The sequence below is a fragment of the Peromyscus californicus genome, unplaced genomic scaffold (assembly GCF_007827085.1).
Source record: "Peromyscus californicus insignis strain IS unplaced genomic scaffold, ASM782708v3 Scaffold_16__1_contigs__length_79575227, whole genome shotgun sequence".
Taxonomy (NCBI): Eukaryota; Metazoa; Chordata; class Mammalia; order Rodentia; family Cricetidae; genus Peromyscus; species Peromyscus californicus.
This window is the reverse complement of record NW_026294458.1, coordinates 28,395,480-28,422,307: the sequence shown is the minus strand read 5'-3', so window position 1 is coordinate 28,422,307 and position 26,828 is coordinate 28,395,480. Positions and strand designations below refer to the sequence as shown.

Here is a 26,828-nt window from a genome sequence, read left to right as displayed (position 1 = left end):
AGACTGAATGGTAGATATTTCTACTTTAGTAATAGGGACAACAGAAGATCCCAGGGACAACCTATTCTATGGCAGGCACAGTAGGGAAGTCTGGGGACCCACTTCTCAGAAGACATCACCACAGTAGCAGTGGGGAGGAAAACATGATGGTTGCTAACGCCACACCTATGCAGGTCTTCTACGCTGATGGCAACTGCACTTTGTCAGATAGCATGGACTGGCAAGAATCCTCTAGAGAGTGTGTTAGTTTCTTTTCTGTTGCTGTGATAAAATGCCCTGACAAAAATAATTTAAGGGAGAAAGGGCTTATTTGGTTCACAATACTAGGCTGCAGCCTATCATGGCAGAGAAGTAAAGGAGCAATAGCTTGAAAGAATTAGTTACTAAACCCATAGTGAAGAGCAGAAAGCAATGAATGAATGAATGGATTTATACTTGTGTTCAGCTCACTTTCTTCACTGTTATAGAGTTCAGAGTCCCCTTCCTAGGGAATGGTGCCACCCACAATGGGTAGGTCTTTCCATCTCAATTAACATAATCAAGATAAGCCCCCAGAGACATGCCTGTAGACCAACCTAATCTAGACAATCCTTTACTGAAAACCCCTTCCCAGGTGACTCTAGATTGAATCAAGTTGACAATTAAAACTAACTATTGCCAAGGGGTGCTGCAGGCCACAAGAATATGAAATAGAGATTCAGCTGTATATGATAAAGCTATACCTTGAAGGATCAAGGAATCCTTCTAGAGGAGAAGTCAAATATCAAGGAATATTTGATGTTATTAGACTTTTAATATATCAGCTGTTTCCTATTATCAATTTCTTGTGCACACATAACTCCTAGGCCATAATGGCGAACAGTATAAACCTCTCAGATCTATTGCTGATCTTTACTAGGTAACACCCCTACAGAGACAACATGTGTCTCCTAGGCCTAGGAGACAGGTGGATGTGTAAACACATAGGTTTATTTCTTGTACAAATGGAGCTCAGACCATCCCTTTCTCTCACAGACCTAGTGGCATCCCAGAGCTATTGACTCAGAACTAAAAGTTTTGTTTTGTTTTTTTCTGTTTGTTTGTTTGTTTTTTGTATAACCAGGTGGAGTGAAGACGGGACAAAATTCCTGACTCCGGGTTAGGGTAAGAGTGGCTTGGCCTGAGGAGAAAGAGCAAGGAAAAGTTTTTGTAGATTGTAGGAGGACTTGAGTCAGGTCAGGAGAATAGGAAAGGAAGGAACAAGCATGGGTGGAGGACGAAGATGAGATCGATAGCAGAAGAGCTTAGTTAGGGCTGTGAGAGGACAGGAAGAGAAGGGACAGAGAGGAGCAATACATAAGAATAGAAACAAAGCTGTGTAGCTAGGATTTAATCTCAGAGGAATAAAGTAGACGGACGAAAGAGCATCGTGTTCATAGATTCTTTTCCCTCAGATAACCCCATGTTGGCCATAGCGTCTTCCCCAGGACCCTGGGAGAAATCTTCTCAGGGCAGGTCCCTGGGAAAATTTCGATAAAGGAGACACTGTGATTCTAGCCTCTGCCTCTCCCTGTGAAGTATCTAGATACCCACCAGTGCCCGATCAGAGGACAAGAATGGTAGACGTTTCACCATGACCGGAGTCACCAGCATCGCTGCCAGTTACAGAGTTGTGATGGTTAATCATCATTATCAACTTGACTGGATTTGAACTTGCCTAAGACTTATACCTCTGGGAGTGTCTGAGTATGTCTCCGGAGAGGTTTAACTGAGGGAGACCCACCTGAATGTGGGCAGCACCATCCCCTGGGCTGGGGTCTCAGGCTGAACAAAAAAGCAGAGAAAGGGACCATCTCTCTCTCTCTCTCTCTCTCCCTCCCCCGCCCTATTTCTTGACTGTGGACACGATGTGACTTCCTACCTCACATTCCTACTGTGGTGTCTTTCCTGCCATTATGTACTTTGTCCCCCAAATAAACTCTTCATTCCTTAAGCTGTTTTTATCAGATGTTAGATCACAGCAATGAAAAAAGAACTGATACCAGAAGCAGTGTTAACACTATCCATGGAAATCCTCCTTATCTGATGGGGTACTATTCCCACTGTACATGAATAACATAGAGTGCACCCTACATGCTCTGACACTTTACATGGGCAATGAGATTCTATCTTACTCCAATAGAATGTTATATATATATATATATATATACACATCCATACATACATATACATATATACTATATATAAAACTAGTGAAGATGTAGAGACAAAGAAATGCATATACACTGGTCACAGGGATGTATATACATTAGCACAGAAACTCTGGTGAGGGGGCTGTATGAACCTTCCTCAAAAACTACAAACAAAATCATCATGTGAGCCAGCATCCCACTCCTGGGTATATATACAAAGGAAATGAGGTTAGCATACAAAAATGCCTGTGGACTCATGTTTATTGTGTCACTGGTTACTATTGCCAAGATACAGAATCAGCCTGTCAACAGACAAACAGAAAAAGGAAAGGGGGTATTTATATACAATGGAGTGTTGTCACTCAGTCAAAAAGAATGGAATCTTGTCATTTGCAAAAAGAAAAAAAAATGAGTGTAGCAAGAGGACATATTGCACAAAATGAGCCAGACACAGAAAAGCAAGTGTCATGTGTTTTCTGTCGTAGATGAGAACTTATGTAAAAGAAGAGAAAAAAGTCCTGTGAGTAGGGCTATTGAGAACTGGGAAAGAACCCAGGGAGGGAAGGAAGACTGGAGATGAGAGGTAGGAGGACCAGTGCAGTCTATGTATTTATGGAAATATTACAGTGAATCACATCAATTTGTACCATTAGCATGTATTAATAATTATACTATTTGATGGGTTGTATTGCCACACTCTGCAGTTACTAAATGATAGCAAGGAAACATAATGAACAACTTTACACTCACGAACTTTGCTGGAAAAATAGGCTGATTCCTTAAGAAAGCTGTATTCACTACCCAAACTTGTCTAATATAAAACAGAAGATTACTATCACTGAGCTGCTAGGAAATTTTATTTCATAATTAAAACCCCCACCACCAAGTCTTCAGTTTCAAATAGCTTCACAGACAAATTCCACTAAATATTGAAAGAAGAATTAGTATCTTACAGAAAATCAAAGATGAGGAAAGACTTCCTAATTCACAGCATTGATGAGAACAGGAGATAGAAAGGGCCAGGCGGTTTAGAGTTAGAGAACTTGATTCAGGTCCTTGGCCAGAAGCTCGAAATGTCTGGGATTCGGTCCCAACCACAGGCCAATGATGTCCAGAAAACATTCTGGATCCTGGTCTGGTTCCTAGTTATCTTCATTACCCTAAATGAAGTCCCCGCCTGGAGGCCATATCTGAAGGTATGATGCCATTCCAGCCCAGACTCCAGTCAGTTTTGATGAACACTTGTGGAATTGGATCTCTGGATTTTCTTGTTGGAAATGGATTATATCTACTCCCTGTGTCAGGGAAGGCAAGAGAGATAACCTCAGAGACACCATGATGTGCCCATGTCTCATGAGGGAGCAAAAGCAGAACACTTCCTCTCAGAGGAGGTTGACCAAGAGTGAGCCCAAATTTGAGAGAGAGAGAGAGAGAGAGAGAGAGAGAGAGAGAGAGAAATATGTACCCTATTAGTTATATCTCTTAAAAAGGGCTTTACTCTGTATTTATTGAACAGCACAGAAAACACAGTATAGGAAAGAGATTAGGGATTCTTTACAGAATTATTTAACAGAGTTTTTATAAGGGAAGAAATTCCAACTAACTCAGACACACAACACTGCAAACAGACATCATCAAGCTATAGCTACATGCTGCTTCCAACATTTATGGCAGATATTTGTTACTTCCAACCTGTTGGCTGCTTTCAGCAAATGATTGCTACTACACACGTGTACATACATGCATTATTCAGTGGCAGGTGCATGAAGAGTACATTAAATTTGATTAAAGTTGTTCATTAGGTTGTAAAAGAGGTTGAATGAGAAATCCAAGAATCTGAGTAAGATTGGTTAAATGTTTTTTTTTTTTTTTTTTTTCTGCGTCAAGGTCTCGTTTATTGACTGGGTATTGAGGCTTATAAGCAGGGCTTCAGGCAGGGAGGGGGAGCAGGGGAAGAAAAAGGAGAGAAGAATGGAAAATTCCTAAGGAAGGGTGAGGTTGCTTTGGTCCCAGGCCCCTGCAGCTGGCTGATTAGCACGTACTCCAGGAAGTTGTACAGCCCGCGGTTAGGCCAGGAACCTGTTTTTGCAAGGTTTGATAAAGTAAGGAAGGTCACACAAAATTCAAGACACAGTTGTCCGGAGTTGGGCCCCAACAGTTCCCCCTCTTTTCTCAAAAATGGACCAAGTCCATTGTGATCGGGGTGGCTAGGGTCCGAGAGAGTCCCTGTCTTAGGCTACACAGGGGGCTTCCCACGCTCGGCAGCGTGCCATGTTGAGCTGGTCTCGACGACCTCTGTACGCTGTTGTCTCCGGCAGCGTGAGCCCTGTACTATTCCCGTCATTGGGTACCCTCTTGCAAGACCGTGGGGACGTTAGGGCCTTAGGACACTGAATCTGAGTCCTTGATGGGGCTCCTGGCCGGCCTCCTCGGATTGGTTAAATGTTTTCTTAAAGGCAAGTTAAGCAGGCTGAGTACACAGTAGGACAGCAGGCCAAGTATACAGTCTTAAGTGAGCCCACTGGATTATTAATTTTGCTGCAAGGTCTGCCAAAAGATCACTTTTTTTTTTTGGAGGTAGAGAGATATTTTCATAAAAGGTGTCACTACACTTCCTAATTTCAGTCTATCTCCTAAATGATGTTACGGTCTCCACTCTTGAGAGGGAAAGGTTACAGTAATCTTGGAGGTCACTGAAGATGAACATAAGGTCTCTGTTGCAGTCCATTAACAGAAAGCTATTTCCTTCTAGTCAAAACAATGGAGTACCTCTAATCCTGGGCAGAGATCCAACATTCTGGTCTGCTCCGAAGATTAGAACCTTATACACTATTGGGTCTGTCAATCACCTGGCCAAGAATCCATCCACCTTGGAAAGCTGATTTACCTATGGCTATGCTAAGGAGATGGAGGAAATAATTATCCCTTTAATGAGGTAATGTACCTTCCTCCCCAGAAACCCTGCCCCTATGCACTTGTTTGCAGGGCTCCCATTACGTAGCACTGTGGCCTTCCTGCTTCAACTCTTTTCTTTTTCTTTCAGATACTGGTCAAAGGTCAGCCATGATTTCCTAGACACTCCAGGCCTTCTCACTCTTTTTTTTTCTGAAGACCCCCTCCCCTTCTGTGTGCAGTTGTTTGTCTGTCTTGCAGCTGTTTACAAACCTCCTGCTTCCTTATGGACTATGTGGTAGTTTGAAAGAAAATGGCCCCCAAAGGGAGTGGCATTATTAGGAGGTGTGGCTTTGAGGTCATCTATGCTCGAGCTATACCCAGTGACACAGTTCACTTCCTGTTGCCTGTGGATCAAGATGTAGAACTCTCAGCTCCTTCTCCAGCACCTTGTCTGCCTGCATACTGCCATGTCCTGCCGTGATGATAATGGACCAAACCTCTGAAACTGTAAACCAGACCCGATGAAATGTTTTCTTTTATAAGAGTTGCCTTGGTCATGATGTCTCTTCACACCTAAACTAAGACAGGCTATGTGACTTTTCCTTGTCTCCCTCCCTTCTGGAAACTGCTGAGATTTATAGATTGCTTGCCTGGTTGTTTCTCTCAAACTCTTTACAAAATTGTCCACAAGTTCCCTTCCAAATCTGTCTCTAAATTCTTTTTATTTTATTTTATTTTTTTATTTATTTATTTTTTTGGTTTTTCGAGACAGGGTTTCTCTGTGTAGCTTTGCGCCTTTCCTGGAACTCACTTGGTAGTCCAGGCTGGCCTCGAACTCACAGAGATCCGCCTGGCTCTGCCTCCCGAGTGCTGGGATTAAAGGCGTGCGCCACCACCGCCCGGCTAAATTCTTTCAATAATGAGACTAAGAACCCCTAGACAGAATTCTGATTTCCCTGTCACATAGGACTAGCATCACCCTCATATTTATATTAGACAAAGAGGAAGAGGGGAGGAAAAGATAAAGAGAGGAGAGGGAAGGAAGAAAAGGATGAAGGAGGAGGGAGGGGGTGAATGGGAGGGCGGGAGGGAAAGAGAGGTAGAAGGGAGGGAGGCTAGGACTGCTGACCAATGGCCCACATGAATATTATATTAGCACATTTTCCACTGTTATAACAAAATACTTGAGGCTTAGCAATGCATACAGAAAAGTTTGCTATTTAGCTCATGGATTTGGAAGCTATGAAAGACTTCCAGTGGATGTCGTCATGGGGGAAGCCCATGGGAGAGGGATCACATGACTGAATCAAGAGACAGCCTGAGGAAGGGGCTAGTCTCATTGTGTTAATACAGCCCATATAATCCTTCTCCTATGAATGAACTATGTTAATCCCTTGCAAAGACAGCACCCCCCTCCCACTCACCTAAGCATCTTGCATTAAGTCCCAACAAGCATCAAAATGAGGGACCCACACAAACCATCAGCACACTACAACAAACACGGGGGGAAAGGCTTCTTTAAAAACTGAGCAGCATACAAAACAATTTTATATTCTACCAATGATGGTTTATTTCAAGGGATAAGTCTTGTTTAATAATCAACAATCTGTTGATTGTTATTATCCATGTTATTTGGCAAAAAAGGGAAAAGGCCATATAGTCATCAATCACCACAGAGAAACACCTGACGGACTCCAGTACCCATTCATGATGAGAATTCACAAAACTGAGGAAGCCCCTCAACCTACTGCAGGCGACAAGATACTCAACGGCAGAAGACTGACCACTTTCCCTGAGAGGTTGAAAACAAAGCAGAGGCCTCAGCCTGCCACTCCGTTTCAGTGTAACTCTGGATGTTTGAGCCATGCAAAGGGCAAAATAGGAAGACATGGATACAGACCGGAAGTACATCAGTTCACGTTTGCAGATGAAATTATTTCTACCCAGAAATTCCCAAAGAATCTACCCAAACCTAGAACTCATAAGTAAGTCCATGGAGTATGAGGCAAACTCGTACCAATCATTTGCAGCCAGGTGGTGGTGGCACATGCTTTTAATCCTAGCACCCAGGCGGATCTGAGTTCAAGGTCAGCCTGGTCTATAGAGTGAGTTCCAGAATAGCCAGAGCTATGAAGAGAACACAGTCTCGAAAAAAACAAAAAAGAAAACAACAACAACAAAAATCATACTTCTGTATACTAGCAATAAGCATGAAAACACCAAGAGCAAAGATATAATTTACTTATGATCACCCCCAAACAGGGAACTATACAGGTGTAAATCTAACAAAACAGGAGCAGGAGTTGTGTGTTGAAACGTAACACGCTGATTAATAGACAAAAGTGCCAGGTCTGCTCAGAGACATGCAGAGCTAAATTGTTAAATAGGTTTAGCGCAACTGTGGTAAAAAAAAAATTCTAACAAGATTTCTTTGTAGATATAGACAACATTATTCTAAAATATGGAAATATTAAAGGTCTAGAACAGCTAAAGTCATTTTGAAAAATAAGACTGGAGTGGGAGGAACTGGTCTACCTGACTTCAGGACTTAGTATGCAGTTACAATAACAAAGGGCATAGGTCACTGTAACAAAATAGAAAACCCAGAGACACATAGGTCCAGACAACTGTAACGCACAGTTTGAAGGTCAAAAACAATTCAAAGGAACGAGACAACCTTCTTAGCAAATGCTGCAGATGCAAATGTTACCTGTGAGGGGAAAAATTAGGAGCAATATGTCAAAGAACTAGTCTCTAGAACATGGAGAACCCTCAAAACTCAATGGCAAGACAATCTTACCCAAACTTGTACAAAAGATGAGGATAGGCATTTCACCCAAGATAGCAAACTATCCTGTATTAATTCATACCAAACACACATGCACACACACACAGACACACACATGAATGCACTCACACTACAAGTGCTCAAACACACTGTAACACCTTATAGCCTCTGCTCTTTGATCCCTACGGCACATCTACATTGCCTGTGTGGTAGTGGGTGAAAACAGGCACCTAGCCAGAAGGACCGGTGTTTTCTCTGGTCTTTCTCTTTTTAGTGTTAATGAGAAGAAAGGGACTATAGTGCGCATGAGGGAGGAGCACAAACCAGCATCGCCTTCAACTTCCTTTTTCTTCGCCCGCTTAATCTTCTTCTTCAGGACTTTCATGAGGAAGTTTGCAAATTTATTATTTTCTCCAAGGGCTGATTGGAACCCGGCATAGAGAGCCTTTTCCTGCTCCTGGAGCTTGGTGATTTCGTTCTTTTTCTCTTCCATCTCTTTCAGAGTTTCATTTATTTTCCACTAAGGGAAGAAAGGGAAGAACATTGTTGGGATTCTGCCACTCCAGCTATAAGACCGCACATGCGCAGTTCAGTCGCTAAGCAAGGGGTCTTTCGTTATCAGTGCACTTCTTGATTGTGCAAATGCGCGCAGAGCAGTCTTGTAATCAGCGCATGCGTGGCATAGCTCTGTAAGCCCACAAGTGCATGTGCAGGGAAATCCTTAAAAAGCTGGTCACAGACTCCTCCTCTTTCTTTTGCTCTCTCCTCCCCACTCTCTCCCTGCACACATCTTTCACAGTCTCCACCCCAATGAAGCTCTGATACTGGGTTTTGTCGTGCCTCATGACCTTTCTCGAATGGTAACAGCACCGCTTATTATTTAAAACCAACAAACATAGGATATGTAACGTTTCTAATGAGCTGGCTTCAGAGGGCAATGCACTTTCCAATGCAAAACTAGTCTACAGACATTTTTAAGCTTCTTAATAGAAATTTACATTTCTTATGTTTGTAGAACTGTTTATTTGATTAAATTTACATTCTTTAAAAACATCATTCAAGTTCAGTATCTGTGGAATGTTCATTTAAAAAATTCAAATTAAGCCAGGCGGTGGTGGCGCATGCCTTTAAGCCTAGCACTTGGAAGGCAGAGGCAGGTGTATCTCTGTGAGTTTGAGGCCAGCCTGGTCTACAAAGCAAGTTCCAGGACAGCCAGGACTGTTATACAGAGAAACTTTGTCTCAAAAAACCAAAAAAAAAAAAAAAAAAAAAAAAATCCAAATTAAACACATTAAAATTTTGTTTTGTTTGCTTTGGGCTTTTTGTTTTGTTTTGTTGTTGGGATTAAAGGTGTGTGCCAACATTGCCTGGCCAAATAGGAATTTTTATTGACACTCAGATAAGATGGTGCCTACAGAGAAAACACAGGCAAAGAGCCAGCATTCACAGCTGGATTCCTGAAGGGCCATCCCAGAAGTTTGACAGGACTCAATCCTTGAAGGACTACCCACCAACGGGACCAGTGTCTATGACCAGACGTGCCCCCCAAGAAGGACTACTAAGAGTGAAGACAGCATTTGAAACTAAATCTGGGACTAAAACCAGCACAGGAGACCTGACCACACCCAGGCCTCTGACAGGCATCTGGAATTCCCAGGAGGACTGTCAAGGAAGGGAAGCTGTAGCCAGCGATTAGACCCTCTGCCCCCATCCATCTCTCTCCTTCATGTTTGTTCCCCTGTATTGAGTGCCCAGCGTCCTCTCACATTCCCTCTCCTCCTTTCCTCCTCTTCTGTATTTTTCCATTATCTCCCGTACCTCCCGTGCTTTTTTCTCAAAGATCGCAGGCTAGTCTGGTTGGCAGGGTTTCACTTCCGCAGACTTGAGACTCTCAGATGATCTCACAGCATATTGTGACCTCTCTCTTCTCATGTCCCACCCCTTGTCCCTGTTATGTCCCCACCCTGTTTACTATTCTGTTTGTATGTTGCTCGGTTAGGTTTGAGGATTGCTGTGCGTGTTTCTCTGTCAGGTCTGTTAGAGACATCCTTTACTGGATTTTTCACCCATAGCTCATACACTTCCCCTCTTGCCCTTATATCTTTTCTTCTCTCATCCTTTTCCCCTTCTCATTTTCCTTCATAATTATAACCCTCCATAGATTCAGTAATCTCTGAAATCTGTAGACACTAAAAGTATCCCAGCTTTCCCCTCCCAGTTATTTTACCCTGCTTGATTTTTTTTTTTCCTTTCAAGGTAGATAACAATGAGTGCTCCTACCCTTGTTCCCCAAAAGCAATCTACAGATTCAATGCAATCGGAAACTTCATAGAAGTAGAAAATTAATCTTCAAATTCGTGGGAAGTACAAAGTATACTGACAGTCACAGCAATCCTAAACAAAAATAATTCTGACGTAGAAATCACCATGACATATTTCAAGTTCTACCACAGAGCCATAGTTCAAACAAACAAACAAACAGAAAATCCTGAAACAGCGACAGCACAGAATGGTACTGGTACAAAATCAGATATGTGTATGTGTGTGTGTGTGTGTGTGTGTGTGTGTGTGTGTGTGTGTGTGTGTGTGTTTTACCACAGTGTATGCATGGTCAGAAACCAACTTTTTGAGAGTTGGTTCTCTTCTTCTAGCATATGGGTTGAAGGACTTGAACTCAGATCATCAGGCTTATTGGCAAGTGCCTTTACCCACCAAACTATCATGCTAGCCTTCTCTATCTTATTTTTTGGAGACAGCATGTCTCATTGAACCTGAAGCTTGCCAATCTGGCTAGATTGGCTGACCAATAAGATCCAGAGACTCTCCTTTCTCTACCTCCCTAGATTTGGGTTACAGACATAGGCTGCTGTACCTAGGTTTTTACATGGGTTCTGGGTATCAAATTTATGTCCCCAGGTCTGTGTAGTAAGGACTTTATTAGCCCTCCCTAACTTAAGGGGAGCAGCCAGTTAGGGTTCAGCTTGCTCTTACCTGCATGTCTTGCTCCTCTTTGTCTAAGGAATTAACACGCTCTTGAAGAATATTTTCCTGTTTTTCAAAATTCTTGAGGAGAAGCATTTCTTGAAATAACGTGACGTGGTGTAGGTCGGATAGTTTCATCTTAGTATCTAGCTTCAGTTTCCGGTGTCTCAGAAGATGGAGTTCTGCATCAAAAGTGACAATCAGTTCCTTGATCTGAGATATAAAAGAGATTTGAAGATGTATAAGTTAAAATGCAAATGTTCTTTTTCAAACTACCCAACAGTACTAATGTGACTATAATATTTTTCATTATACAATTATTTTGACTAGAGATAAAATTATGTGCTCATTACAAACTCACTTATAAGTGGCATTAAATCTGTATAGATTAGTGGTGGGGATTCTATAACTCTAGTCCTCTAAGCCCCTTCATCATTGACTAAGCAGTTGTTCAGTAACATCCTTTATGGATGTACCCTCATTATCTACCACACTTTCAATGCTTTCTCACAGTAAGTCTAAATAAACATTACCCTTAACTCCTAATATATGCTGAAAAAAATTAAAAGGGATCAGTGCCTAAGCCAATTGTCATCCGAGGGGTGTCATCCAGAAACTGATGGGAACAGATAGAGAGACGCACAGCCTAACACCAGGCAGAGCCAGGAGAACCCTGAAGAAGACGGGGAGGAAGGATTGTAGGAGCCAGAGGAGTTGAGGACACTACGAGATCACAGTCCACAAAATCAACTAAGCAGGACTCAGAGGGGCTCACAGAAACTCACAGGTCAGGACAAACACAGACCCTGTATGGGTCTGAGCTAGGTCCTCTATATATACCTTATGATTGTTCTTGTAGGGCCTCCTAACAATGGGAGTGGGGGCCGTCTCTGACTCTTTTGCCTGTGCTTGGGACCCTTTTCTTCCTGCTGGGTTACCACATCCAGCCATAATGTGGAGGTTTGTGCCCAGTCTTATTTTATCTTTTTAGGCCATGCTCGGTGGACATCCCTGGGAGGCCTGTTTTTCTCTTTCTTTCTTTCTTTCTTTCTTTCTTTCTTTCTTTCTTTCTTTCTTTCTTTCTTTATTTATTTATTTTAAAGGGAAACAGAGGAGGGATTGATCTGGGGAAGGGGGGAGGTGGGGGGAGAGACTGGGAGGAGTGGAGGGAGGGGAAACTGCAGTCAGGATGCAATGTATAAGAGAAGAATAAAAGTTAAAAAAATATGGAACGGGAAGTATTTTTACATAGGTAAATATAATCATAGAGTCACAAAAAGCTGTTCAGCTATCACATTTTACAAGTGAAGAAATAAGGTTAAAGGTGACCTTTCCTGTAATCAAGGCTACCTTATTACAGAGGTAGGATAGAGATCTAACTCCCAGTTCCTGATCTGGACCTTATTCTACTATGGCCAAGGTGACTATATGTCCTCATGTGTGCTTCGATTGGGCACAGCTCTATATACCCAGAGTTTGTGAAGGTCTGAAGAGGGAGCCCTGAGGTTTGACGCCCCTGAAGAAACCCACACAGTGGGAAGAAGAAAACCATTGAATGTTATTTGTTAAGTTGTACCTTACAGAAAATCTAGACTGTCAGAAACTTAACATATATGAAGTCCCTACTAGAGGATAATGGACAGGAAGAGGCCTGCAGGTTTGTGGTGGTGAAATTGCTACAGAATTTTAGAGTACTAAATACAGAAATCAACCCAAAGAAAAGAAAAAAATCACGCTTTAAGTAAGTGTAGTTATAGAATACATATTTGGGCTTCCCTTTATGCTTATTCAATAAGGTTGAATTCTTCCTAATTTCTCTGGAGGCAGGAGGGCATTTTCTTTTTTAAAAAAGACCACATGGGTCTCCAAGACTTTAAGGGTTATACCTATTCTGTTTTGCATGTTTTGTGATAATAAAGAGTGTTTTTCTTGAGCATTGCTGTGTTCCCACTTCCCGGCTACTATGTCTCTGTACGTGGCATGCCCAATAGACATTTGTTTAATTGCTAAAAATCAATAAATTAGTGTGATGATAGCAAAGCTTGTGAATGAACATCTACTACTGCATGTCTGGCATGCCTTGTGTCTAGGCATCCTGTTGGAAACAGAAGAAGAGATGTGACCCTCATCTGAAGAACTGTTTAATCTACTTTGGAGGACAAAACTAACACACGTGAAGCATCAGGAAAGACAAGTGTAAGTCGTACAGTGCTGAGCCCGGGTGCGCCAGAGTTCACAGACAAGGAGAGAGTGTGTGCAGAGGATGCTGGAGAGGGTGTAGACTGCTCTGCACTTTGAACAATGGCCTGGTTACAAGGAAGTGGTAAAGGAAAAAAGCTCTCATATGAAATAGTGGTGAAGGGAGAGCCTGGGAGGCGGGAACAGTGGGAGAGTCAGCCTGGATGGAGTGGAAATGATGATGAAGAGTAAGGATGGGAAGCTACAGGCAGCGCTACTGCAGGGTGGAGCTGAAAATTACTGAGGAAGGGGCTCCTTCTGTAGGTCTGGTAGCAGGGTGCTATCTACCCAAGAAAGGTTCTCTTCCTTCTGTAGTTCAACTGTGTCCCACACTTCCGGTCCAAGCCTGGTTCTGGTTTTCCTGGAAACAGTACTTGTCATTTGTGGAACAGTTTTGAACCCTTCCATTGCCACAAACACTCTCACCTATGGCAGCAAAGCAGGCATTAAAGAAAGAATGATAGTTATAAGATTGCATCTGTAATCCTAGGCTCACACCTGTAATCCTGGCACCTGAGAGGCTGAGGCAGAAGGACTAGCTACAACTTTGAGGCGACATAGTGAGTTTTAGGCTAACCTGAGCTACCAAATGAGAACAGTGAAGGGGGTGGAGAGAAGAGACAGACAGGCAGGCAGGCAGACAGACAGACAGAGGATGGTGTGAAAAGCAGAAGGTTCCCCTTTTAAATACATTCTATTAATCTTCTTAAGTCTGGTTCTTTAGTTCTTTTTGCCATGATTTCACTTAGTTCCAAGTGTCTTCTGATGTGTTGTCCTGTAGGAAAAAGATACAAAACTCCAACATTCTATAGAGAGCATGCTGTGGAATAATCCTTCTGTACACTGTGAATATGTATTACTCTCATTTGTTAATAAAAAACTGACAGACCAGTAGCCAGGCAGGCAGTATAGGGTCAGACACTGAGGACTCTGGGAGGAGGAAGAGCAGAGTCAGAGGAGATGTCAGCTAGACACCATGGAAGCAGGACATGTAGAAAATGAGGTAACAAGCCCTGAGCCATGTGGCAAAGCATAAGTAAGAAATATGGGTTAAAAGATTTAGTTACTAACAAGCCTGAGCTTCTGGCCAAGCATTTATAAGTAATATTAAGCATATTAAGCCTCTATGTCAGTTATTTTGGAACAAGCAGTTGGGACAGAAAAACTCCACCTAATGATGGAAGAAAACTAAGCCACCAGTGAACAATGAGCTGGTCAGCATTTGGGGAAAGGTTAATGTAGAGAAATTTGAAATCAATCAATCATAAACCAGATAGAATTTTCCCACTATTCATCCTTTTGGTTTTAAGTAAAGGAACATCTCTGTCTCTTACCCTGTTGCACAAATACTGTTGCATGTACAAATGTTTGACCTCATCTCTCTTCATAATCTCCACCTCCACATCACTCGGCTCTGCCTTTTCAAACTCTGATGACTTTGGAAGCTCCATGATGAACGTTGATACCTTGGATGCCCTAGACAAGGAGTCTCGTGTTGTCACATCTCCTTCCTTTCCAGGTGACATTTTGAGGAACCCTAACCCTCCTCCGCCTGTGCTAGCAGATCCTGTCTGTTTGCTGTCTGTCTTTTCATCCTGACGTTTCTGTTGCTTTCTCTTAAATCTCAAGAGTGTTTCCTCGTCATATTGAAATCTCCTTTCTGGGACTTCTTCTGGATACATCTGCGGGATCTGAGGAATGGAAATGTGCTTGGACGTGGGGATGGACATCTGAAGTTTCTTCAGTTCTTGTACCAGACACTGGATTTCCTCAATGACAGCCAACTTAAGATCTCGAAGGGAAAGGATGCACTTGTTCATGTACTTCTTCTTTCCATGGGCCTGAAACGAGGGAGAGAAAGGGAGCAAATTACAACTGTGTCACAAAGGGCAGTCTGGGTGTCATGTACCCTTCATCTTCAGACTGGTGGGCCTAGGGAATGGTGAGCATCTCTGTTCAGTGCTCCACTGTGGTTTTTCTCTAGCTTTCAAGCATCACCCGCTCAGACTGGAGGCCAATCCGGATGTGACCACTGGAATCCATTTCTTCCATTGGTTCCCTCCCCCTAGTTTGCAAGGTTGACTTCCCGGTCCTTCACCTCTTCAGGGAGGTCTCTCAGGAAACCTTGTGCCTAGCTGGACACTCTGTTATGGGAGAGGAAGGGCATTAACTAACTCCCTTTCCTAGAGGGAAATTTGGTTCTTTTTTATTTCGATTCACCACAGCTGCCCACCAAGGACCTAACTATAAGTCATCCTGTTTTCATTCTGTATTTTGGCCACATGCTTTCCTGTGATTCCTTTGTGGTCATGATTCTAGACATCAGTATCACAACATCCCATGAGATCCTTCTGTGGTTCTTTCTCCATTTATCTGAGCCAAAGCATACCTGCACATGTACTACGTATATCCATGGCTTGTTCATTACCACCTCTGTCCTAAAAGTACCTCCCAGCACCTGAGAGCACAGCACCTCCTGAGGCTGCTAGCCAGACTAAGGATTGCTTTGCATGAAATACAGAGTTTTTTAATAAAAGACCAAAAGCACTTAGTCAGGTAATCTTATAAAACTTACCTATATATTTACTTTGAAGAACCTACATATTATTAAGACAAGATCAAGATGTTTATCTACTTGAGATTAAGTCTTCAATAAAGAACTGAGACTTAGAATGAAAAGTCAGCATCAGCTATGTGTGGAACCACCTTTGAAGTACCTAGAAGGCTGAGGATTAGACATACATGAACAAACATAACCACTCTAATGGCTACACAGCCCATTTCTTTGGGGAGCCCTGTGATAGTCTTAATTGTCAACTTGACACACTCTAGAAGCATCTGGAAAGAGTCTCAGTGTTGGACTGTCTAGATCACGTTGGCCTGTGGGCATGTCTGTGGGGGCTTGTCTTGCTATGTTCATTGATGTGAGGAGAACCAGCCCACTGTGGGTGGCACCATTTCTTGGTTTGCGGTCTTCAAATGCGCAGGCGTGGAGCAGATGAGCTGAGCTGTGAGCAGGCGTGGGTTGCTCTCGACGGCTGACACACTGTGATTGCTGTTTTGAGTCCCCACTGCCTTGCCTTCCCTGCTCTGATGGACTATAACATGGAATCACGGGCTGAAATTATCCATTTGCCACCCAAGTTGCTTTTTTTTTTTTTTTGGTTTTTCGAGACAGAGTTTCTCTGTAGTTTTGCGCCTTTCCTGGAACTCACTTTGTAGACCAGGCTGGCCTCGAACTCACAGAGATCCTCCTGCCTCTGCCTCCCGAGTGCTGGGATTAAAAGCGTGCGCCACCACCGCCCGGCTTTTTAATCAGGTCATCACCATAGCAACAGAAGTGAAAGTAAGACAAGCCCTCTTTCTTTCTGGTTCTACAAATAACAAATTGAAACTGTAGTAGTAACTGACTGTTCTTGTTGCCGGGATAAAATAATCTGACAAAAGCAATTTAAGAGAAAAAAAAGGTGTGTATTGTTTCAAGGTTTGCATCGTTTCATAGCTGGGAAGTCTTGGTAGCAGGAACTTAGGGTAGTTAGTCGTGTTGTATCCACTGTCAGGAAGGGGGAAACAATGAAAGCTTGAGATCAGTCAATCTGGAACCCAAGCTGAGGGAATGGTGCCGCCCACTGTTAGGATGGGTTTTCTCATCTCAGTTCATCAAGATGATCACAGCACGATCCCAAGGCCAACCTAATCTAAATAATCTCACAATATGTACCTAGAAGCTTGTCTCCTACTGGTTCCAGATGTCATCAGCTTGAAAATCAATGCAATTACATAAATGAAGGGATGGAAGATGTGTGATAAAAACATTTAATATTGTAGTGATCTTACACTGACCATGACAACAATTACTCACTGATTCTGAACATTCCATTAACTCTATGAGGTTATTATCATATTGTATTGCTTGATATTAATACCCTTTAACAGATGAGATCATTCAGACTTAGGAGATTTATACAAACAGCAAGATCCACACTGCTAGTAAGTACCAGCAATGCAGAAATAGTCTCCATCCTGCTGGTGTGCAAAACAGTGTGCTGAGATGCTGTACGTGGGCTGTTTTAATGTAGTGCATTTCAGTATGATATAGCTAAGTTTATTCTGGATGCCACAGCTGGCCTGTCTCTATGGAGACTGAATTTCAGGCCAAGCGGCCTGGGCCAAAGTTGCTGCCTGACATATGTAAGGCACCGAGTTGAGTCCCAGCACTGCAAAAAATAAAAAACAAAATAAAGAGGAAAGGAAAGGAAGAAGGAAGGAGAGAGATGGAGGCTGGCTTGGCTGACTAATAAGTTACAGTGGCACAAAACATAGATTATGAGATATGAAAATACAGGCAATAGCTAAACAACCTCAGATGGACTTCGAATAAGCATTGTAGCCAGGTGGTGGTGGCACATGCCTTTTATCCCAGCACTTGGGAGACAGAGGGAGGTGGATCTCATCTCTGTGAGTTCAAGACCAGTCTGGTCTACAGAATGAGTTCCAGGATAGACAGGACTGTTACACAGAGAAACTCTCTCAAAAAGTATTGTGATCAGAAGGCTAGAAAAAATGGGTCAGCAGCAAAGATCATTTGCTGCTCTTGCAGAGGGCCCAGGTTTGGTTCCCGGAACCTACATGGGGGCTCACAAACATCACTAACCCCAGTTCTAGGGGATCTGACATCCTCTTCTGGCTTCCACAAGCTCTAGGCATACATGTGGTGTGCATACATATATTCAAGGAAAACACTCATACATAGAAAACAAAAATAAATAATTTTTTTTAAAAAGAAGGTACAAAGCTCTCTTTAAAAAAATGTTTGGTCAGGGCTGGAGAGATGGCTCAGCAGTTAAGAGCATGAGCTCTCCTACAGAGGATCCAGGTTTGATTTCTGGCACCCACACAGCACCTCACAGTCATCTGTAACTCTAATTTCAGAAAATCCAATATCCTCATCTGGCTTCTGTGGGCACCAGGCATGTACATGGTACACAGATATACATGCAAATAAAACACCCTTACATAAAAAATAAATAATGTGCTCATAAGAATATATATCTGTAAATAATAAATAATACTAAGTTACCTTAGGCCGAAAAAATAGCTAGAAAAATAATCTAAATGGACACTAATAAGTTGTCTGAAATGTTGATTGTGACCAGAAGGATAAAGCTTTGGTCTGTGGTCTTTCATTTGTGGATATTAACTAGCATGCCAAGATATCTATACCACTGGCATAAATAACATCTTTTGTGAAAAAGAAAAAGACATACTTCTTTAGTATACTTTACTTACATTTCTCAGAAATAGCTAAAACATTCATATGCTATCAAAGGGATGTAGATCTAGCACCTTTGTCAGGAGATGCCCTGAATTGTGTAGCCTGTACAAACACAGTAGGTGGTCAAGTAGCTAACCCCCCTTTAAAATAAAAAAGTAGCTAGGTACTTTCTGAGCCTATAAGTGTGAAGAATCCATCATCTGTTGGTTGAAATGGTGCTGGAGGAATTAGAATCCCTCAGAAATGAAGGAATGAACAAGGAAGAAAAAACATTTAATAAGAAACATGAGGATCAAAGCTAGCGTGATAAGCCACACTTCAGAAAACTCAGAGAGGAATGTGTTACTTGGTTGGTATTTAGTTTCTGACAAAAGATGGAAGTATTGTAAAGAAAGTATTAAATGATGACAGTCTTCCTAACTGGCTAGTAGTCTGTGACAGCCAGAAAACAAATCTACTGAGGATTTCACTAAATTTCAGAAGTTCAATGTACATGAGACAGTACAGTACTTTTCCCCATAAAAATGCTATCGAGCCATATAATTAATGGGAAGGCTGGTTCTGCCATATGAGCTGATACATTCATAGACAAATCTCTTATCCTCTCTGGGTCCCTGTCTCGCCATTTATAAAAAGAGGATGTAATCTAGATTCCTTTAAAAATCATTTTCAGCTCTAAATTTCTATGTTTATATACATTTGTGGATCAACGAGATAAATGGGTGGTTGAGCAGACTCGAGTTAACACCAGGGTGCTTTTCATTGCCGTGGGGTCTGAAGGTTAAGTACCATTGTGTCAAGGTACCCCAGTTCCTCCTCCTTCTTGGCGGCATTTATCCTCATGTGCTCAGGTATCTTGTAGTCTGGGGCTGTCTTCAGATTGAAATCCCCCATGAACATTTGGGCTTCTCTGATGGCTTGAACATCTTTGGGGTCTTCATAGTCATCATCAGGCTTGCTCTTGTAACTATCGGAGAAATAGATAACTTAGACATAAATGTAACAACGAACTCTAAATGTGCACTTGCTGTCTCCTCCCAGAGTTCCATGCGCACAACTGTAGGGAGGTACAAAAAGCAATGCCAAATCATCAGAGAAGCTGAAGAATGGAAAACTATTAGCAAACCAGTTATATTGATACAGTTTGGGAATGCAGGGAAAGAAGACTAGAAAAATCTATAGCCCAGAATGCCTCATTCAGGGGGGTGTGCTCCTCTGGAGGACTCTATAAAAAATTTTTGGACATTTTTTCCTTGATAGAGTCCCCAGGGAACAGGTGTGGAGCGTGAAATGGAATGCTAGACATATTTGGTAGAATTCATTAATGGGCTGTAAATGGATGCATCTCAGGTTTCCCATCTCCACACAAACTAATCAGTGGCAGCTTTCATACCAAGACTGAAATGAAGAATTCTCTCAAAAGAAACTGAACTCCTCAATTAAGAAGCTCTAAGGTATCATTGGGTATCCCTTGCAAGGTCTTTAATTGGGAATTTTCAATATCCCCCGCCCCCACAATCCTTGAAAGTGAAGTGTGCCAGCTGGTACAGGTGTGTATTCTTGGCCTGCAGCCAGCACTTTCTTTGACGAGGAAAGCCCTTTGGGAACACATGGTTTAAACTAGCAGAGGAAGCCTGTTCAATCCGTGTATTCATTGACAATCATTTATATATATATATATATATATATATATATATATATATATATATGCATCAAAAAAGCAGTGTTGTTTTTAAAGTGAGGAACAGTTACAGGGGGAAAAAAGAATAGGAGAAGCAGAGAACAGAAAACATGGCCGAGACCATCCTCATGATGTAAGCAACTAGAAATTTGAACCAAAAAAAAAAATATGAAACAGCTCCATTCAGACATATAAACATCATCAAGAGACACAGAATATAGGTAATTATGAAACCAGTTCCTCAGAGAAATAAGATGAAGTACGTTTAGCCCCTAACATGACTAGATTACAGGAGAAGCAGGATCAGGATCCGGCTGACCCAAACGTAACCCAGTGAGCTCACTACAGTGGAGGAGACAGAGGAACCAAAGTAGCTCTGTCCTTGGTGGAAAGAATATAGAGCTATGTGAAATAACACTGTCTGAAATCTATGTGGCTCTCTTCAATTTTGTGGATGAGTCCTAAATCGATACACGTGTCATGTGAAGTATGATAGAGCTTGGCAAAGAACAGACCATTGGAAAGATATGGTTACTGGAAAGGTGCAGACAAATACTGCTGACAGTCTATGCATATCTAGGGACAACTTCGTTTACTAGCTGAAAGACTTTGTGGAATATGGAGCATGGCTAACAGCACTCCTGTCCTAGGAGACCTGAACAACATGATTACTCACCTTGCCCTAGTCTGCCCTCACAGAGTGCTGTATCCGGCAGTGAAAGAAAGCATATTACTTATCAAGCACACTTGAACTTTCAGACAGAATGTAGCACCACAGCTGAGTTTTCAACAGATCTAACACAACTGCTTTCTATTGACAGCTAGAGATTAAATAAGAAATCTAATCCAAAATCTAATTTTTAAAGCTCACACCTTTGAAAACCAAGCAGCAAATATCAAAGTGAAGCAGAAGTAATGGGGAAAAAAATCTCAAGGGATCATAGATACATGTGATATTGAATGACAATGAGCATATATGCAAACTTATGAAACACGGTTAAGGTCATGCTTAGAAGGAAATTTATACTTTGCAGGCGTATGCTAGAAAAGGAGAAAGGTATGAAATCAAAGCTAACATATTGAGAGCTGCTGTTAGCAAAAGGCCACAGAAATATACAGCAGGTGACAACTAGTGCTCAAAAGGTCACAAGGTCAGAGTCACAGGTTACCTACTAACACAAAATACCTTAAGAAAAGCTTGTGCCCCCTCCCTCTGGTCCTGAGACCTTGGAACCTTGCATCACCATGGTAACAGCTCTGCTCCTTATCGTCTCTTCTAGGAATGTGCTATCCTTGAGAGTTTTGAAACTTTTCTCAGGACCACAAGGAGTCTCCTGTTAGAAATGTACGGATAGTCTGGCAAAAGAAGAGCTAAGAATGAGAGCTGAAAAGAAGCTGTAGATTTAGAGAAGCGGTAGAACAAAGAACAGCAGAGAGATGAGGAAGCTTACTTAGAACAATAAAGTGATGGACTGAAAGGGTGCAGTGTGCGTAGATTTATTCTTATACCCTCAGATAAGTAGATTTCCTCACTGGTTGTCATTTCTTCCATGGACTCAGGGAGAAAGCTCTTTGGGGCAGACACCCAAAAAGTTTTCATTACTAACACACTCACTTTACATTGTAAGAAGAAAGAAAAAAACAATCAATGCTAAAACAAGGAAGGAAATCATTTTAAGATCAACAATGCAGGAAGTGGGCAATTATTTTAAAACCTATGAGCAAAAGTTAGTTTTTTGAAAATGTTAGTAAGATTAGTAAATGATAACTAAGAATGGCCAAGAAAAATAAATTAGCAACTAAACTAAATTCCCTTGAACTAAAGGTAAGTGATTGAAACAAATACCAAAGAAGCCACCCCATAGCAACAATCTAGGTTTGACAACATCAGTTCCTTGAAAGACACAGATTGCAAAAACTGACCCAAGAAGAAATTTTAAAATCTAAAAAGCACTATCACAATAAATAGTTTGAATTTCTATTTGAAGTCATCTTCCAGGAACACTACAAAATCAGGTGGTTTACTCATGACTTCTAACAAAGGTATAGAATGGTAGGCCTACCCAAACACCTTCAGAAAGCAGAATAGGAGCAAACGTCTTTCAACGGCTTTTGTGAAGTCCATATTCCTTTGATAGTAACCCAGGAAACACATCACACACACACACACACGCACACACACACACACACACACACACACGTTCAAAACTTTCAAGAACATAGACATAAAAGTTCTCAAAAATACTAGCAAATCAAACCGTGTATATTTTATGTCATAATATACTAGGATCAGAAGCTTTAGCCAAGAATTCTATTTTAATTTAACATTAGAAATTAGCTGGGTGGTGGTGGAGCATGCCTTTAGTTCCAGCACTTGGGAGGCAGAGCCAGGCGGATTTCTGTGAGTTCAAGGCCAGAGTGAGATCCAGGACAGACACCAAAACTACACAGAAAAGCCCTGTCTCGAAAAACCAAAAAAAAAAAAAAAAAGAAAAGAAAGAAAGAAAGAAAGAAATTAATCAATCAATTCAATTTAATCCAAATATCAACAAATAAAAGAAGGACATGGTCATCTCAATTTGCATATTAAAATCATTTTGACTGACACTAGAAATACTATAGTATTTTCATTTTCACACAAGAAAAGTTTTCCTACCTTAAAAAAAGGCATTTTTTACTAAGGCAGAGGGATGGCTAAGTGGGTAAAGGTACTTGTCACCATGGCTGACAGTCCAAGTTCAGGCTCAGATCCCACATGGCAGTAGGAGATGACAAACCCCCAACCTCCTCTGATTGCTACATGTGCACTGTGTCATGTCCCCCATGCAGTAAATAAATAAATGTTAAAAGAGTGTTTGCAAAACTGACATTGTATAAAATTCAATACCCATTCTTAATTTTTAAAGCTAAGAATAAGCCAGACATTCTGGCCCTAACCTGTAATCCCAAGCCCAAGATAAGAGGGTAGTATGATTTTAAGACCAGCCTGGGTCACATGGTAAAACAACATCTAAAGAATAAATGAATGAATGAAAAAGAATTTATTCAAATTAATGAAAATTTGCATTTAAAATCATGAAGTAGTTCTCCCTAATATTGGAAATAAATAAGAATGTCTATTTCCATATTTTTAAGCAACATAGTATAACATGTTCCAGACGATAAAGTGAACAAAAGTAAGAAATAAAAAGCAAAAACATTACAAAGGCAGAATCAAATTGCAGAGTGATGTCAGCCAAGATGGCAGAATATAAAGTTCTTGGCTCAGTGACACTGTGTAAGTAATAGTTCAGTTTCCCTCGTGAGAAACCCTGCAGATAATCCAAGGCTCCTGCACTACAGGCAATGTGAAACTGGCGTCAGCGAAGAGAAGAAAGTGACAGAGGACTCCTCACCAGAGTCAGACTCCAGGACCATGACTGAGGGCCCAGCTTTCAGCCCTTTCCAGGGTAGAGAAGGGGTGAGTCTGCACTTATTTTGCTAAGGGGCTCCACAGAGAGCCGCTTTCTCAGAGTCATAATGCACCAATGGGGCTAGACTGCACAACCAGAGCTGCCTGAAGAGTGAAGATGGAGACTCAGGCTTTGGAGTCTTTCCTTTGCCTAGCACATACTCAAGAGGCGAAAAAATTCCAGTTCCCACAATCTCCTTGGGGTTGGGGGAGGAGGGGAGTGAGCTGTGTTCTCCAGAGCCTCCTAAATAATTGGTACCTGTCTTGCCAGCTTTGGATCTCAGAATGAGAGAGAGGAGAGAGGGAGAGGGAGAGAGAGAGACAGACAGACAGAGACAGAGACAGGGACAGAGAGACAGAGACAGAGAGAGACAGAGAGAGGCAGAGAGAGACAGAGAGAGGGGAGGGGAGGGGAGGGGAGGGGAGGAGAGGGGAGGGGAGGGGAGGGGAGGAGAGGAGAGGAGAGGAGAGGAGAGGAGAGGAGAGGAGAGGAGAGGAGAGGAGAGGAGAGGAGAAGAGAAGAGAGAGCTCAAGGCAATTCCTCACTATAGCAACCTATTGTATAAGAAATGCCAAATGGAGTACTTCAATTTGAAATGAAAGAACAATGAAAAGAAAAATAATGGTAAAAGAAGTATGGGACGCACTTATAACGGTAAATATATATGAAATTTAGTATTAGAGAATGTATGTATTAGTACTCTAATTACTCTAATGATGGGGAGTAAGTAAAACTTAAAGATGACTCTCAAAAATAACAGTAACTTAAAATGTTAAAGATACATAATATTTAAGTAGATTTAAATGGTGACAATAGTTAATACAAACTATGGGGGAAATTTAAGAGTAAATCATAGGTGGCTGGAGAGATGGTTATGAGTACCTGCTGCACATCACAAGCAGAAGAGTTCATATCCCAGCACCCATGTGACCAGGCAGGTGTCCCACAAATGCCTGTGACTCTAGCCCCAAGGGATCCAACAGTCTCTTCCAGCCTCCACAAGCACACAGGCATGCACACTACAAACATACATGCACACACACAGACATACACACTTAAATAAATACAACTTAAAAATAGAGTTTTCATATGCAGTTGAACTTAACTTGGTGTGATATTAAAATCGATTAAATAAGCCGGTTCAAAAATGGGCAAGAAGTTGAAGAGACGCTTCTCCTCGGAAGACACACAAATGCCCAACGGGCATGTTTAAAAAAAGCAAAGAAGTCACCAGGTATAGAGGTTCATGCCTTTAATCCTAGCACTCAGGAAGCAGAGGCAAGTGGATCCCTGTGAGTTTGAGGCTAGCTTGGTCTACACAGTGAGTTCCAAGACAACCAGGGCTATGTAGAGAGAGTCTCAAACAGCAACGAAGTTCAACATTACTAGCCACTGGCAAAATATAAATCCAAACCACAGCAAGATGTTCACTTCACAGCCTTAAGGGTGACTGGGATCAAAGTACCAAAGAGCAAAAGCATTGGAGACGTGCAGAGAAATGAGAGTTCTTGTACAGGATTAGTTTAATAAAAGAATTGTGGGGCTGGGGAGATGGCTCAGAGGTTAAGAGCACTGACTGCTCTTCCAAAGGTCCTGAGTTCAATTCCCAGCAACCACATGGTGGCTCACAACCATCTGTAATGAGATTTGGTGCCCTTTTCTGGCCTGCAGTCAAACATGCTGTATACATAATAAATAAATAAATCTTAGAAGAAGAAGAAGAAGAAGAAGAAGAAGAAGAAGAAGAAGAAGAAGAAGAAGAAGAAGAAGAAGAAGAAGAGTGTAGACAGAAGTTTCTCAGTCCTGCCAGGGCAGCAGCTGATTTTACAAAATAATCATTCAGAGGCTAAATATTAATTACAAACTATTGGATCTAATGGCTTAGGCTTATTGCTAGCTAGCTCTTTCGTCTGAAATCAACCCATTTCTATTAATTTATGCATTGCCACAGAGCCGTGGCATTACCGGTCTGCTGGCATCTTGCTCCTTGGGCGGCTGGATGGCGTCTGCCCTGACTCCGCCCTTCTTCTCCCTATCTCTCTGCTTGGATTTCCTGCCTGGCTCTTATCCTGCCTCACCATAGGCCAAAGCAGCTTTATTTATTAACTGATAGGAACAATATATATTCACAGCATCCAGAAAGACGGTCCCACAGCAGAATAGTACTGCCATCAGAGAACACAGAAGAAAAGTCCCGCAAGAAAATGAAAAATACAAACTATTATATGACCTGCCAATCTTATATCTGGGTACAATTGGCATCACATTCTCTATGATATTGTGACAGAAAATAATTTATTAACCCTTAAAAGTCATTCTGATGATATTAGCAAAACAGGCTTTTGGAAGCAGAAACTAAAGATTATAGGAACGCCAGTGAAGCACAAACCACTTCAGAGTGATGCCGACTGCTCCTTCACATCTCAGACATCCTGTTTGTATTTTTTCAGTTCTTCATGCTAAGTAATGACCGTGTCAACAAAGGTAAAATTTATAAAGTTACATTTGTGGATCATATATTAGAAGTGTAAGATTATAGGTTAAACATGACTCACAGTTCATCCCACTCCTTTTTACGCTGCAGAATCTTGTTTTGGGCCCGTTCAGCTTTTTGTATAACTTTCTTTATTTTCTCAATTTGATTTCCTACCATGATTTCACTTAGGGTTCTAGGCCGAAATGTCTTCCCTTTTTCTATTATTGATTCTTCTTGTAGGGAAACACTTCCACCTGTACAAAGAATCACTTTTTCAATACTTTCAAGACAGACAAAAAACTCCCAAGTATTGTTTTCCATTTATACACACACACACACACACACACACACACACACACACAAAAGATCAAGAGAAAATACGGAAACTGCTTATCATGAATTCAACCCCCTAAGCACAGATGCTCCTTGACCTTTGATCCAGGTCACATCCTGATAAAACCACTGTAAATTGAAAAGGACTGATTTGAAAATGCATGTATTATGTATTACATGTATTAGTCCATAGAATACCTACATCGGCTTACACAACAGTCAACGCCTATTCTACAGTAAGATGTTGAGTATCTCATGTCGTTTTTAAAATATTGTACTGACAGTGAAAAATAGAATGGCTGGGTGGCTGTACTTTCACACCATGACAGAGTTGAAAAATGTAAGCTAAACAATCATTAAGTTGCCTACTATTTCTACTGTGAAAAATCAGAATAGAGATCTAAGGCACAAATACTGCTCTCAAGCATTTGTATTCAAAAAGTTGGCAAATAACAGCACAGTTCCCAAGAGGGGGTAGAAAGACCATGAGAGCCCGAGGATTAGAAAGTTTGCCATGAGGCTGTTTCTCCTAAGAAT

General features: G+C 41.6%; 1 protein-coding gene across 6 annotated transcripts in view; it reads right to left on the bottom strand.

Annotated features, from left to right (window-relative positions):
* Positions 1-26,828, bottom strand: part of Cfap44 (cilia and flagella associated protein 44) — an 88,211-nt gene that overhangs the window by 15,833 nt on the left and 45,550 nt on the right. For 4 of the 6 annotated variants that reach the window (XM_052740776.1, XM_052740777.1, XM_052740778.1 and 1 more), the window contains 5 exons: positions 26,038-26,212; positions 19,139-19,316; positions 14,409-14,915; positions 10,846-11,049; positions 8,179-8,374 (listed from right to left, as the gene is read on the bottom strand). In XM_052740776.1, the coding sequence (XP_052596736.1) occupies positions 8,179-8,374; positions 10,846-11,049; positions 14,409-14,915; positions 19,139-19,316; positions 26,038-26,212 (1,260 nt within the window). Of the gene's footprint in view, positions 1-8,178; positions 8,375-10,845; positions 11,050-14,408; positions 14,916-19,138; positions 19,317-26,037; positions 26,213-26,828 lie in introns of those variants that run through there. The other 2 variants (XM_052740781.1, XR_008218832.1) reach the window with 2 other exon arrangements.